General features: G+C 53.6%; 2 protein-coding genes across 2 annotated transcripts in view; one reads left to right on the top strand and one right to left on the bottom strand.

The window, feature by feature from the left end:
- The window catches only part of LOC144754214 (E3 ubiquitin-protein ligase TRIM39-like), a 256583-nt gene that overhangs the window by 171747 nt on the left and 69046 nt on the right, over nucleotides 1-15790 (top strand). The window lies entirely within an intron of this gene.
- Nucleotides 664-4830, bottom strand: LOC144756344 (uncharacterized). The gene is made up of 2 exons (XM_078646091.1): nucleotides 4623-4830; nucleotides 664-1277 (listed from the first exon to the last, which is right to left on the bottom strand). Exons 1-2 carry the CDS (start codon nucleotides 4828-4830, stop codon nucleotides 664-666), a joined length of 822 nt encoding a protein of 273 aa, XP_078502217.1.

Genomic DNA, 15790 nt, shown 5'->3' with positions numbered 1-15790 from the left:
CAAAGTACCGCCTAAAGCAGCTCTGGCCTAAACTGGCAACGCTAATGACCTACCCAAAAACCGCACCTCCAACTGCCGGGTGGGTGGGTGGCCTTTCTTTCTCCCTCCCGATGGTGCCAGGCGCAGGAAGAGGAAGTTCCCTTCCTCCCCTGAGCCTAAATACCCACCCCCTAACTCCTCCCCTTCCCCTGCCTGCCCTATCCTGCGCGAAAGACCCCGGGGGAAGACTAGTCTGCGACTGTGCTTCCCCCGGGGCCCGGCATCGCGCAATAACAGACCACGCAGTATGTAGGCGTAAAAGGCCATTTTATTAGACCAGGCTGCGTAATCTGTACATAACAATAAACATCAACGAGTAAATAACATCAAACCCCCACTCACACTCCCCCTCATTCGTTTCACCCTTCCACCTCATCACAAACCCCTACAAGCTCCATACCATACCTTATTCCTGCCCATCAATCACTTGTCATCCAGCCCGCTCCTTGCGTCCTTCCAGTCATGCCTCTATCCGCCCTTCGAACTCCCCCCCCAAGGGATGGGTGTGCCCGCTCTTGACCCCCTGTCCCTTCAAAGTACCGCCAACCAGGGAACCCCCTGTAGGGCGGTTCCCTGCCCCACCCCCCGACCCAGGTCAGTCCGCCCGCACCGGCACACCCGCAATCACTCCCTGACACACCAGATATTTTCCTGCCACAACTTGCTCACAACATCTCGCATCTCCATCATGTACCAAGCATTGCCCAACTGCGACAAGTGTACCCCGTCGTCCCTAAAAGCTAAAGGTTCCTCCAGATGAATCCCTCCGTGTGCAATCACTTTAATGTCCTTGTCACCACAGTATAGTCTCATCGCCCTGTTGAGCTTCCGTCGTGCCTTTTCGATCGCCCCATGCTTCATTGCCCCTCTCCACACTTTCCTGGGGACCAACTCTGTCCAGGCAATGCAGGTCCCTGCAAGCCTAGACTTCAACACCTCCAGGTCCCTCTGCATAAGCTGTAAAAGCGCCAAACCTGACAGCTGCACCAAGTCATTTTCTCCCAGATGTATTATCAACAAATCAGGGCATCCCCTCTGTGGGACCATCTTCGCGAGCCAGGGCAGTAGTGCCCCCCATCGCATGCCACCTTTGCCCCACCATTGTACCTCGTGCAAGTGTCCTTTCAGTCCCAGGTTACGGCCGTAAACCTGTTGCTCCGCATATTTGGACGCCCAATGCACGAAGGAGTGCCCAACAATCCATGTCACCGTCTTACTCCCCGGTCCACCCACGCAACCTAAGAAGAAAAAGATGTTAGAACAGAACAGCAAAACATGAACAACCAACCGCCTACCTGGGACCATCTCACTTCCTCACATACCTCTCACAACAGCATGACTTCCACCTCCCAATTCGCCGAATCCTATCCCAGAACCACCCCAACCTGGCCGCAGCTGTCGCAGCCCCAATCCTGAAGGAGTGAGTCCCGAAACCAGACGCATCCAGCCCCAACTGCCGCAAAGCCTTGCGCAACACTGCCAGCAATTGGCCCGCCGTCATTCTCGCGCCAGACGCATGACAAAACATTTCCCCACTTGCCACACTCACCGTCCCCAGGAAAGTCCGCCATTCAACCACCGGGCAAACCGCCCCACCTTCCGCCTCATTCAGCCACACCCACTTACCCCTGCCCAACTGATCAGTCTTCGAGCACCGCAACCAGATACCCAAACGACCTCCATCCACGCGAATCTCCTCGAACAACCTGCCAGACAGTCGTCTAGTACCCAGCAATTCAGACACAATGAACGCCCCGAAAAACATCCACACCATACACAGACGGAAAAGGCCAACCTCAACCAGGTCGTAACAACAGACCGGCAACACCCCAACCAGCCGGACCAACAACTCAAAAGTAACCGCCTCCCGAAGCCTACACCCCCCCACTCCTGCATTCCCTGCCCCGGCCCCGCAACATCCTGCTCACGATCACATCTTTAGTCGGATCGAAACCCAGAAACAAGGCACAGTAAAAAGATATCCCTGCCAATTTACCAGAAATCGTAGCCGCAGTCAAACCCCTGTCCATACAGTCCAGCACAAAACGTCTCGGCCCTTGTTCCACCTCAGACTCAACACTCACGGCCCCCTCCATATTCCAGCCCATGAAAGCACTAAATTCAGACCATGCCAAACGATACGTCTTCCTCGTGGTCTCTGCAACTGAACCCTCCACCAGGCCAATCATCCTCTCTCCCCCAAGGCCCAGATGCCGGCCGGCAGCTCGGTCTTGCATGTATCCGCTCCCGGTGCCAGGTGCCGGAACCGCTGCCACTGTGAACAAGACAAAGCATCCGCAATGTCATTATTCGCTCCAGGGACATGCTTCGCCCGAAACACCACATTCAACCGCAGACAAGCCAACATGAACCTCCGCAACAGCCGCAGCACTCTCAGGTCCCTTGCCCTCTGATGATTCACCAGCTCCACAACCGTCATGTTGTCCACATGAAAGAGCACCGACCTGTTCCAAAATTCCTCCCCCCACACTTCCAGTGCCACCAGCAAAGGGAAGAATTCCAAGAAAGCAATGCTCCTTCCTTGCCTGAGCCAGGAGGCCGGCCAGCTCTCCGCACACCACCTGCCGTCCCAGAAAACACCAAACCCCGCTGACCCAGCCGCATCAGAGTAAATTTGGCAGTGCCAGACCGCCCTCTCTTCATCGAAGTCCAAGGAGACACCGTTAAAGTCCTGCAAGAATGTCGCCCAGGTCCTCAAATCTGCCCTCACACCCATGGAAATCCTGACTCTGTGATGCGGAAGCACCGCCCCCGACATGGCCATGCCGAGCCGCCTACAGAACGTCCGCCCTGCACGCACCACCCGACACGCAAAGTTAAGGAAACCCAGCAGCCTCTGAACCGCGCGCAAAGGAATCCGCTTCTCCCCCACCGCCCAGTCCAGACATGCCAGTATCTCCGCCACCTTGGCCGCAGGTAGGCGCGCCAGCCACTGCACCGAGTCCAGTTCGATCCCCAGGAACGTGAGGCCACAGCTGGGACCAGCCGTCTTCTCTGGTGCCAGAGGCACACCAAACTGAAGGGCCATCTCCTGGAATCGCGACAGGGCCCTGACGCAATCCCCGGATCCTGCCCTCCCCAGGAAGAGGAAATCATCCAAGTAATGAGTGACCTCCGGGCACCCACTGACTCGTACCAAGACCCACTGCAGGAAAGTGCTGAAGAGCTTGAAAAGAGCGCAGGAGATGGCACATCCCATGGGCAAAACTTTGTCCACGTAGATGGCCCCCCCCAAACTGCATTCCTAAGAGCGAAAAATCCACCGGATGAATAGGCAGTAAACGGAAGGCTGACTTGATGTCGTATTTCGCCAATTCAGCCCCCGCCCCACACACCCTCACCAGACGGATCGCATCGTCCACTGACGCATAGAGCACTCTAGAATCCTCCTCTGCAATTAAAGTCGTTCACAGACTGGCCCTCCGGCCATGACAGGTGGTGTATCATCCTGAACTCACCCTCCTCTTTCTTCGGCACCACCCCCAACGGAGAGACGATCAGGTCCGCCAAAGGCCAGTCAGTAAACGGGCCAGCTACCCTTCCTTCCTCAACCTCCTTCACTAGGCAATTCCTTGGCAGATCTCAAGTTGTCAGCCCACCGGCACTCCCTAGGACCTTGGTAGCCCACTCTAAAACCCTCCGTGAAGCCCCAGAACAGCCGTGCCGCCGCCTCCTGATCCGGGTAGCACGAGAGCCTCCACCCTAACCGGTGTAGGCGCCCTTCTGTCCAGGGTGGCCCCGACCTCTGGCGTTCCTCCACTGCACTGGAACAATACCCCTTATTGTAGCTCCAACAGGCCCCTGTGGAATACCCCCCTGGCTTGGACTGTTGTCCCGAGACGATGTTGCCGGGCACCGTTCCACTCCCCGCCCCGCTTTGGGCGGGATGCGGCGGAAAGGACCAATACACAAGCGGCAAGCCGCTGGCCGTGTGCGTGGACGCAGTGGAGTGCGTGGACGCCATCCACTGCACCCAGAGTTCCTGATCAACCTCCCCCCAACTCTTCTCGGGATTCGCACTGACCCTGGCTCTAAACTCCTCATCATAACTCAGCCAGGCAAAACCCCCGAACTGCATCTGGGCCTTGCGAATGATGTCCATGTATTTGAAAAGCGCAATCGCCCTGTACAAATACTTTTCACAGTAAATACTGGCATAAATCAAGAACGCTGACGTCCAGTTCTCCATTGTCACTGGCACCCTGGGGCGCCTCGTCAGCTCCCACTCCTCCTCCTTCGAACCCTCCTTAGCCTGCACCTCCCTATGCAGCAACTTAAAGACATCCACGAATTCATGCCCAAGGGCATCGCCAAACCCATATACAGCAGTTTCTTCGGGATCTTCACCCCTTTCTCCTCTTTACCATCCCCTTTGTCCGTCTGCACCCCCGTAGTCACCGACTTACCGTCCACCTTCTTACCATCCTCAAGTGGACCGCCCGAAGGCTTCTCCGGCTCCCGGACTGACTCGTCCCCCACTCCCACTGACCTGGTCCTCTTACGCCCCTCCCCCCCCCCCCCCCGTGGACCGTCCTCCCAGGCTGCCCACCAGGAACCCTCACCTGTGAGTGCCTTGGGCCGTTCCCTGGGCCGTCCTCTGGGCGCCGCCACCTGGACCGCCGCCGTCCCAGCCTTGGTCCTTGTCACCGCCGGGGCCTGCAAAACACCAATGTCGCCGTTGTCCACAGCGCCCCCAAAGCCTTCTGCGGCATCCCGCACCTCCCCGTCTTCCAGCTCGTCACTCTCGGCACCATAGTCCAGCTCAAGCATCGGTTCCGGATTCAGACGCTCACTCTCCACCTCTTTCACCGCTCTCTTCACACCTTTCTGCACGCCCCCACGGCCACGCTTTCCAGACACCACACGCGCCGCAGAAGCCCAAGCCCTCGGTGGAGGGACAGCCGCCGCAGACTGCCCTGCTGCTTCAGTCCTGCGTTTTGGAGCCGTCTTGCGCCCCGCCAGGCACCCCCGGGCTCTGCCGACAGCCGCCGGCTTGGATCCCCACCCGCCCCTCAGGTCGCTCCAACCTGAGCGGGCCCCAGCACCATCGGGCCTCAGAGCCGTCCTGGCCGTCCCTACGCTTGCCATCACTCTCAAGGGGGTGGAGGGGTCCTCCACGGCCTTCTTGACCCTGACTCTCCTAAGCTCCTCTTCCCGTTCCGCCTCCCGTTCCTCCTCAGAGGTCGGGGTGAGGGGGCCCTCAACTTCATGACCCCACACTGCACCCACTCTGGCCCTAGTCTGTTCAGCCCACCTAACCTCCTGGATCTGTTCCAGGATCCTCTCCCCTCTCGCCCTGTCCTCCCAGGAAACAGCACCCCAGATCTGGGGGGGGGGGCGGGCAGTAGCCGTAAAACTCAGCCCCCGGATGAAAGCAACCCCCCTGTGGCATTCCAGGCACCCAACCAGGCCCCCCTCCCATGGAAACCAGGGCGGACGGCCCACCCTGGTCCCCCGGGGCCCCCACCGCCGCCTGCCTCGCCGGGGCAGGTGTGCCCGCCCTGGAGCTAGTGGACAGGTCGATGGGGGCCTCCTCCTCCTGCCCACCCTTCACTGTCCCAGTGTCCACAGTCCAGTCAATCCCCAGGGTTGGGGATGCAGGCTGCCCATCTAACTCCGGGCTCATGTGCCCTCCTAAAACCCCCTCTGCTGCGATAGTGGGCCGAGCAAGGCTGTCCCCCTGCCCCTCCCCCTCCACTGCACCGGCCGGCACGTGAACAGGCCCCAGAAGCTGATGCGTGGGGGCCGCGGCCTGAACAACAGCCCCCGTGGCCCCAGGCAGAAACTCGATCGGAGGGGAGGCCCGCGGGGGCAGGATCTTGCGCTCCGCCCCCCCTCCGATCGCTCCCCCGCCCACGAGCGTCTGGCTCGTCCTCCTGACAGGCCACGACTGCAGCCTTAACCCCGGCTGAGGCAGCGCCGGGTGGCCCCCACCCACGCCTGTCGCAACACACCTGGTTGCAGGAGATCTTTGCGACCAGCCCGCGCGAGCAGCAGCAAGGCCGCCCGAACCTCCTCGGAAGTAACGCCCGACATCGTGCCGAATATCACGCGTCAGGCGTGTGAAAGGAAACGGCTGCCGTGCAAACAGCCCCCGACGCTAATTGGAACGAAACTGAACCACTGACTACGTTAATTGAACGAAAACTGCTCTACACTCCTTTCTTTCTCCCTCCCGATGGTGCCAGGCGCAGGAAGAGGAAGTTCCCTTCCTCCCCTGCGCCTAAATACCCACCCCCTAACTCCTCCCCTTCCCCTGCCTGCCCTATCCTGCGCGAAATACCCCGGGGGAAGACTAGTCTGCGACTGTGCTTCCCCCGGGGCCCGGCATTTTACCATGTTCAATTCAAAGATGGGTTACTCTGATTAAACACTCCCACTTCAAAATACTTAAACATAACCACACCACCCACCGATGACCTCACTTAACCCCTAATTCCTCTTGTTATCAAGTCCAATGTAAATCTTGCTGAATGCAAGCAAAATGTTTACACGAAAGTTTTATAAAAAACGTATATTCCTTTGTCTCTCTCGCGTTAATTCACTGGCTGTATACTCCTGGTGCACATATTTACACGAAAGTCCGGAACACCGATCCTGTGCCATTATTGCTTATAGTTGTTTGTACACGTCTCCAATATTTTCCATACTTATTTAATTGATGTCAGCTCTCCTTATATTGCTCATGTTTTTCTAAGGGTGCAATCTCAACGAGTTTGAGACGAACAATTCATATTAAGAGATGCATGGCGGTGAGAACCACACCTTCTTTCTCCTTTATTTGTCCATGTTTAAACGATTCCACATTGTTAGCGTGCAAACTTGTTATGCGCTTCGCCTCTAGCGCTGCAGTCAAAACAAATCCAGGGGGAACTTTTTTACAAGATCCACCAAGTCGCACAGCCATTCACTCGGTATAAATCAAATGAATTAAATTCAACCATATTCATCCTCTTTTTAAAAAAAATGTGTTAAAAAGAAGATGAATATGGTTGAATTTAGAGATATTATTAAGTACGCGGCCGGAGAGATTGTAAAGTTCAGGACTCCCACACACTGTAAGCCTCTACCATGCCAGACATGGTACAACAAGAGTTTACAGTCTGTACACCTATACCATGTGAGCCAGGCATTGTATTACAGGAGTCTACACTATGTACGCCTATTCCATGCCTGGGGCAGGACATCGTATTACATGAGTCTACACTGTGTAAGCCTGTACCATGTTAGGAGCCAGACATAATTTTACAGGAGTGAACACTCTGTACGCCTGTATCATGTCATAATCAAGGCATTGTGTCAGGATGCACTAACCTTTGACAGTGCAGCAAAGTAAAGTACATCCTTGTCTCTAGGGTCTTGAGCCTTCTGGTCAACAGCTCCAGTGGACATAGGCACTCTGGTTAGCAGCACTAACTATCCTGAACAATCTGGTCACTGCCAGGCCTTCAGCTATCTTGTTTGTGTCTGATGAACCAGATGGCTGGCTCTAGTTGTGGAAACATGGCTTCTGACTGCTGAACTCAGTGTGCATAGCCACTCTGGTCGGTGGCGCCAGTGTGCCCTGGCACCCTGGTTGGTGGCTCCTGTGTGCCCTGGCACTCTGGTTGGTGGCTCCTGTGTGCCATGCCACTCTGGTTGGTGGCTCCTGTGTGCCCTGGCACTCTGGTTGGTGGCTCCTGTGTGCCCTGGCACTCTGGTTGGTGGCTTCTGTGTGCTCTGGCACTCTGGTTGGTGGCTCCTGTGTGCTCTGGCACTCTGGTTGGTGGCTCCTGTGTGCTCTGGCACTCTGGTTGGTGGCTCCTGTGTGCCCTGGCACCCTGGTTGGTGGCTCCTGTGTGCCATGCCACTCTGGTTGGTGGCTCCTGTGTGCCCTGGCACTCTGGTTGGTGGCTCCTGTGTGCCATGCCACTCTGGTTGGTGGCTCCTGTGTGCCCTGGCACTCTGGTTGGTGGCTTCTGTGTGCTCTGGCACTCTGGTTGGTGGCTCCTGTGTGCTCTGGCACTCTGGTTGGTGGCTCCTGTGTGCCCTGGCACCCTGGTTGGTGGCTCCTGTGTGCCCTGGCACTCTGGTTGGTGGCTCCTGGGTGCCCTGGCACCCTGAAGTTGAAGTTGAAAAGATTTATAAAGCGCTCTAACACCATGCGGTTTCTTGGCGCTACGCAATGACATCAGCTGAGGGGAGAAGGAGACCAGGAGAGTACTAGAGAGCCACTCTGGTTGGTGGCTCCTGTGTGCCCTGGCACTCTGGTTGGTGGCTCCTGTGTGCCATGCCACTCTGGTTGGTGGCTCCTGTGTGCCCTGGCACTCTGGTTGGTGGCTCCTGTGTGCCCTGGCACTCTGGTTGGTGGCTCCTGTGTGCCATGCCACTCTGGTTGGTGGCTCCTGTGTGCCCTGGCACTCTGGTTGGTGGCTCCTGTGTGCCCTGGCACCCTGGTTGGTGGCTCCTGTGTGCCCTGGCACCGTGGTTGGTGGCTCCTGTGTGCCCTGGCACTCTGGTTGGTGGCTCCTGTGTGCCATGCCACCCTGGTTGGTGGCTCCTGTGTGCCCTGGCACTCTGGTTGGTGGCTCCTGTGTGCCCTGGCACCCTGGTTGGTGGCTCCTGTGTGCCCTGGCACTCTGGTTGGTGGCTCCTGTGTGCCCTGGCACTCTGGTTGGTGGCTCCTGTGTGCCATGCCACCCTGGTTGGTGGCTCCTGTGTGCCCTGGCACTCTGGTTGGTGGCTCCTGTGTGCCATGCCACCCTGGTTGGTGGCTCCTGTGTGCCCTGGCACTCTGGTTGGTGGCTGGTCCAGACCATCTGACCAGCAGCTGACCCTGGCCAAACCGTCTGTGCCTTGGGGACCAAATGGCTGGAAGGTCATGTGCTGCAACTATCTCTATCTTGTTGCTCATCCTCGGTTCTATAAGCCCTTTCATTTGTAGGGTTTACTAATCCAGGAAAAATGGCTCCCTGGATTTGCCCAGAGGGGCTTAAACCTTTTCGACTAACCAAAGATGGCTTCAAGGAAGGCAGATAACACCATTGGGTTTCCAGGTCAACTACTGCATTGAAGTCCATACAAGCAAGGCCAATTGAATGTTAACATGAAGTGTGTGTGTTTTTTAAGGCCCAGAAGATAAAATAGTAAAACTAACAAGTGTGTGCTTGATCACTTATTTTTATTCTAAAACTCCATTTTGACATTTTTCACGTAAATAAGATGGAGAAGGTAATTTTCCATTTCTCAGGTCTGCGTGCTGTGACAAGGCCATCTCACCTTGTGCAGCAGGAGGCCCTCCCTGAGCTGGTCATGTGCTTTTCCAGTGATCTAAGGTATTCCGGAGGTAGAGACAGAATTCAGATCTCAGTGATGGAAGGGGCCACCCCGCAGGGTGGGCCCTGAGAGAGGCAATAGGATCCTACTGGGATCATGAGGCCTAGAACTGGCGGATACCACTGCAGTGGTGGGACATTGTCCAGCTCTATTGCCCTGTGCAAGGAAGCTTTTCAGGGGATGATTAAACTACCCTGGCTTTAGGCTGTGAGGTGGCCATGTTGGACAAGGCCCTTCTTGGGGGATTTCCCAAAAACTGTTTGCTTTTTCCTCCTACTTTTTGCTGATTCTCTTTTCGTGGACTGAAGACTCTGGGCACTTTTCCACTGTAATGCAGTCTGAAAGCATGCACTGTGTTGGACTTGGCCCTTTTTGCAGGGTCATCCCTGAGCTTTTTGCCTTCCTCCTATATTTTTTCTGACCTGTTGTTGGCTATTTTATGACTCTGGGCACTTTACAACTGCTGATCAGTGCTAAAGTGCATATGCTCTTCCTTCTGTAAATTAATGTATGTATTGATTAGTGGTTCCATGGTTGGATGTTTGGTTTACTTGTCAGACCCTAGTACAGTGCACTGAGTGTGCCAAAAGCGTGGAATACTAAATGCTGTTAGTGGGCTTGCAGCACTGGTTGTGCCATCCACAGAAGCCGCCTTGTAAAAAGTGTCTAAGGTCTGCCATTGCAGAGCCTGCGTGCAGTCTGGTACTGTCATGCTGACTGGGCAAGTGTACCCACTTGCCAATCCCTAAACCTTCCCTTGACTTCATATTAGTAACCTTAATGGTAGGCCTAAGGGCAGGGTGCATTGTAAGTACAAGGTAGGACAAGCCCTGATGTGTGTGGCTTGTCCTAATAGTGAATTACAGCCATTTTCGTTTTTCACTATTGCAAGGCTACCTTTTCTCCATAGGCCAGAATGGGCTGTCAGAATTATAACACTTTATAATCCTAACAGGCTCAGAGAACATGGTAGAAAATTGAGTTTAGTATGCCTGGACTCAGAATAATAAAATACATCTTTTAGTGAAGTTTATTTTAATATTCTGTGTTTGCAAATACCCCTTTTAGAAAGAAGGTATTTGCTTGCCTAACCATTTGAGCCTGCCTCTGCGAGGTTGTGTATTCCTGATATGGACTTTTCTTTTGAACTTGTGCAAAGATCTCCAAGGGCTTGGAAGAGAGCTTGCCCCTTGACCGAAGTCCCAGGACAAGTGGACTTCAACAGCCTTTGTGAATTGCTGCTGGAAACAAGTGGCTACAGAGGCAGGGTGCTGTGACCGACTCTCATGACCGGCCCGGTGTCCTGTAGACACCGCATCAAGCAACGTCCACCTCGAACAACGCAAGCTCTGCGCTCACCGACTCCGTCCTGACATCGTCACCGAGCCGTAGCCTGCAATGCGACTAGAAGGACACCGCGATGTGCAGCGCCTCGCTACACCGAATCGAACTGGTCTGAACGACGTGGTCACTGCTGCTGACTTCGAGTCCTGGGACTGCACCGGAGTTGGGCACCGCCTCGCACACTTTGTGAAGCACCGCCCGACTCGCACCGCTGCCGGACTGATCGACGCCAGCTCCTGAAGTCCGGCTCGTTTGCCGCACCGCAAGCTGCAAGCACCGCATTGAAGGACCGTCTCGCCCTGCAATGCAAGCCTTTGATCCACCGATTCCGTCAACGGGCCGCTGCCTGCACCGTATCAATGGGACAACGCGACCTGCAACGCTTCCTTTCTGCACCGCGACGATCACCGGAACCGGCTCGCACATCCGTGCCGGCCGCCCCAAGTAAAAAAGGTACTGTGATTGAGTCGGTCGACATTTGAGTGTGCCCGGACCGCCGCAGTCCACTGGATTTGTTAGACTCTGTGTTCTTTCAGCAACGCTGTAGCCGGACATGGCTACCGACTCGCACAGAACTGTGATTTACACCTTTTTAACCAGAACTCTTGAAATTTAGTAGTACTGTGGATTATTTTTGTCGTTTATTGGTCTTGTGGTAACTCTATATAAAGTATACTTATTTTTTATATAAAACCATGTGTGGTGTCCATTTGTAGTGTTGTCACTGGGTTACTGTATGTGGTCACAAATGTTTAACTTACAAAGCCTCTGAAATTACCCTTGACTGCTCATGCCACGCTACCTAGAGGGTGAGTAGGGGTTATTTTAGGAGGGTGACCCCCTTGTCCTGACTAGAGGAGAGGGTTCCTGCTTGGCACAAGTACCTACCTGTGCCAACCAGAGACCCCCAATTCTAACACACGCCTTCCTACATATGCTAGGAAGTGGTGCTTATCTGATTGTGTCAGGTTGTGTACCTTTGAGGGCCTTGTAAAAAGGTACAACACATACTGAGGGCAGGTACTGCACTGGCTACTCGTGGGTCACAGCACTGATTGTGCCACCCACCAGAATAGCCTTTAAACATGTATTAAGCCTGCCATTCCAGGTCTGTGTGCGTGCAGCTGCACTTATGCTCAGGTTGGCATTTCCTAACCATTAGCTAATGCTGCTGTTGGCCGTTCACTACCATTAGGACCTCTCTAGGGCAAGCCCTGGGGGATGGGGCAAGTGGTAGGGGAAAGGTAGGGCAGGTACATATCCCAGAAAACTACAGACACAACACACTGACACCAGGATGTAACCATGATAGAAGGATCCTACCTTCCTACAGTGGACAACCTCCCCATTTGTTGACTGATGCCTGGTTACCCTGATAGTTATTCCAGTCCTCTACCCTGGGCCCCTGACTAAGTGTGACTCTGTCATTAAACCTGCATAGTAAGGAGTGGAGGTTTTTTAATCTAATCTGTAGGCAGAGTAGTGGGGGGGTAACTGAGAGGTGTGGGAGGGATTGTGGGTCGGAATCCATATTATCAACAGACCTGCCGGATATCATTGTGTGTGCTTCATATGCATTGTTTTTAGATATAGTTTTTATTGACATTTGCAATTATACATCAACAGTTTGGATCAAGTGTCTCTGCACATCTTCAATTTCAACTTAACCATATAAAACTAGGAAACCATCTCCCTCCAGCCCCCCTTCCCCATCAGGCTTAGAAACTGTTTATGGTGGCATTATGCGTACAGTTTAACATCTAAGGAACCCACCCCATATCACAGAGCCATTGTAGGCACGCAGCTCTCACACTGCGACGTCGGGATTCAGGAGCTCTCCCCCGCTGGACCTTCTATATACCAGCAATTGGTAGCTATTTAACCCCATCTGGTGGAGTTACCAGCTCTGCAAGCATTGCCGGCCTGGCTCTCATATCTTCTTCTAGTTTTCACCTTTACGTGTCTGTTTCACAATGCACCCTTTCGCATTCATCCATTCAGCCATATCCTTTAACCAGTCTACAATATCCGACTGTTTGGGGGCCAACCATTTTATTACTATGCTACGTTTAGCCGGTGTTCGCCCCAGGACTAGAAATTTCCTGCTCAATTTCTTTTTCTTCCTACGGGGAAAATGCCCAAGTTGGCAACCAGCAATCTCCCTGGGGATCTCCCACCCCGTGGCCGCGTTTAGTTTAGATAATACCGACTGCCAATAATTGTCTAGTTTTGGGCACCTCCACAATATGTGTAAGATGTCAGCCTCTCCCCCCCCACCCCCCAGCCCCTCCTCCCCGGAAGGGGCAATCCGCTGAACGCTCCAGGTTCATGGCATGTAGTCTTGTGGGAGCGAGTCATACCTGCTGAACTACTTTGTATTGCAATAATTTGAACCGTGTGTTAGTCGAAATTGTTTTTTCACCCTCATGTATTGCTTCAACATGCGCCTCCCATTGACATTGTACTGCTAGTTCAGCAATGGGAGCATCTTCTCTCAGAGCTCTATATATGTGCGAAAGTAGTTTCTTGCCACCAGCCACGTCCAACAGAAGTTCCAGGGTCTGAGAGGCCTTCGGTTTCACAGGGAACAACGGCCAGATCTCCCGGGCCGACGCCTCTACTTTGGCGTATTGTAGAAACTGCCCCTCAACGAGCTGAAACACCTCTGTGGCGTCAGGTAAAGTAATAAACTGATTATTGGAGTATAGATCCCTCAGCGTGTCATATCCGCCTTCACACCATTTTTGTAGGGACTTGGTTTGTTCAATATATTTGAATGGGCGTAGTGACCAAATGTTCAGTTCCAGCGCATACAGGCCCCTTCTCAATACAGTTTTAAGTGCATGCTCCCATGCCCCGCCCGCTAGTTACTCTGACCACATAGGGAAGTATGGTCTGGGACTACCGACCACCCCCTCCCCGTCCTGTGCACCACCACATCAACCCTTAAAGTAAATAGCCATGCGAGTAGTTTTCTTTGGAAGGCAGGGGGTCTCACGAACCCCCGGCCGTATTTATTAGAACATGAAAACAAATAAAAAATTGTTGAAATAAAACAATATTTACACAATCATTATTATGCAAAATTCTGACATTAGATTTACAGCAATGTAGACAGGTATCAAAGGGCTAACCTTAACAAATGTCTAATACAGCGTGTTTCCTAACCGAATCTAACATCCTACGTATGATTTTTGCATACCTAGCATTTTGGCCCTACGGCAAGGTCACTAACCGGTGTCAGATCCTTATTACCCAGCTACCACTCACGTATGAGTGCGCATGCGCCACAGGGCCCGGTTACCGTTAGAGTACTTTCCCTCTCCTGATTACCCCGTACGCTCCGTGAACTCCATTAAACCAAAGGAGGGCCCTTTCACTCTGCGCCGTTTAATGACGTCATAGTGTACGTGCGGGAAGGCTAAACAGCCCAAATAAAGCGTGACTCCCTCCCCGCACCCATCCAACCAAGCGGATATCCTGCCCCTGAAGTTCTAGGAGAGACCATTGGCCCCTCCCCCTGGGCGACCCCATTCGAGAATGGTGACGCCCCCTAAGGACCTTAAATTGACTGCTCACCGATCATGACCTTACCGCCACAGGCCAGCATAGTTGACCGACAATCTGCCCCCCCCCCCTAAACCTCCTGCTCTGAAAGGTCATACCTACCTAGAAAAACCTCCCAACCATGCCAAAATATTCTTTGTCAGCAATTCATTGCCTGCCCCAGTCAGGCGGACCCCATCCTGTAAGTACAAATGGTCCCCCCAGATGCACCCATGTGGAATATTCTGCACTTGAGGTGATCGAAATATTTTCTCTATCTTGTTGTTGATCCTCTTTACCGAGTGATTCAATGCCCTAACAGAGTCCCCCCCTCCCTTGCAGCCTAGGTATCAACTGAGACCACACTATGGTGCAGCCTGGGCATATTTTTGTTAGCCAACCCGCTACAGAGATAATCTCTTCCATCAGGACCCTCCTGCCCAGTTTTACCAAGTCGTTTCCACCCACGTGTAAAATAACCACTGAGGGCGACGGGGTGTGTTTGTAGAGTAATTCTGAAAAGAACCCCCAAAGCTGGCTGAGGCTGACCCCCCCCCCCCCCCCCCCCCCCCCCCATGAATGAAAACCTTGAAACCTCCCTGCTCCGCCCTCTGTCTACATTCGCCTGAAAGGAAAACAGGTTTAGCGCACTTAACATACGAGTGACCACCCCCCATACTACTTGTGTCTTCTTCCTGTGTTCTTGAGCCCACTGTGATGAGGATGGATGCTGTTGATGGCCCAGTAATAGTTTCCGCCCTGCGTCACAGGCCCGAGAACCTGAAATACAAACAAACAACACGACAGGTGTCAGCGTAACTTACTTGTTACCTCACAACATGTGCAGCCGCACATAACGTTTATAACAGTTGGAAGACCATCTCCCAATCCTCTTGACACTGCTGGCATGCAACCCTCTCGCTGTTGCTTCAGTGGCCGCTCCTATTCTGAATGAATGCGTCCCAAATCCTTAGGATTTAAACCCGCCTTGCTGGTTGCCATTGCCAACACTCTTTGAAACTGAAACCTGGTCAATGGGGTACCGTCTGCATGTATTAACATTGCTTCTTCTGCCGCGCCTACCCGTTGCTTAATAAATGACTTAACATGGGACACTGGGCAGCAAGGATTAGTCCACGCCCGGTGGAGTATCAAACTATCCCCCGGGCCTCCTGATCTGTTTTTGATTTAACCCCTTCCATGCTCATGACGAGCTCAGCTCGTCCTGAGGCACACTGGAGCTGTGCTACTGATGAGCTGACCTTGTCATGAACAATGGGATTATCAATCAATCAGCACAGGAGGGGAAAAGCCATAGCAGCCAAGGTGTTAAGTATGGTTATCAACAGTGTATCGCCCATTATCTTTGTGTGTTCTAACCGGAGACGCCCTAGCATGTCCAGCTTGCTGCTAGCCACCAATTTGCTCACTCGTAATGCCCCATAAAAGGCCAATGAAAAGGCGGCTCTGAATAAGATTAGCCCCCCCTGAGGAGCTACAAGTGTCAGACAAGGCATCCAATACT

The sequence above is a fragment of the Lissotriton helveticus genome, chromosome 5_1, assembly GCF_964261635.1.
Source record: "Lissotriton helveticus chromosome 5_1, aLisHel1.1, whole genome shotgun sequence".
Classification (NCBI taxonomy): Eukaryota; Metazoa; Chordata; class Amphibia; order Caudata; family Salamandridae; genus Lissotriton; species Lissotriton helveticus.
This window is presented reverse-complemented; position numbering and strand designations above follow the sequence as displayed.

Coding starts and splice junctions, on each gene's coding strand:
- LOC144756344 (XM_078646091.1), bottom strand. CDS start 4,830: ATGCTTGAGCTGGACTATGGTGCCGAGAGTGACGAGCTGGAAGACGGG. Junction 1,278..4,622: donor ACGGCCCAAGGCACTCACAG/GTGAGGGTTCCT, acceptor TTTTCTTCTTAG/GTTGCGTGGGTGGACCGGGG.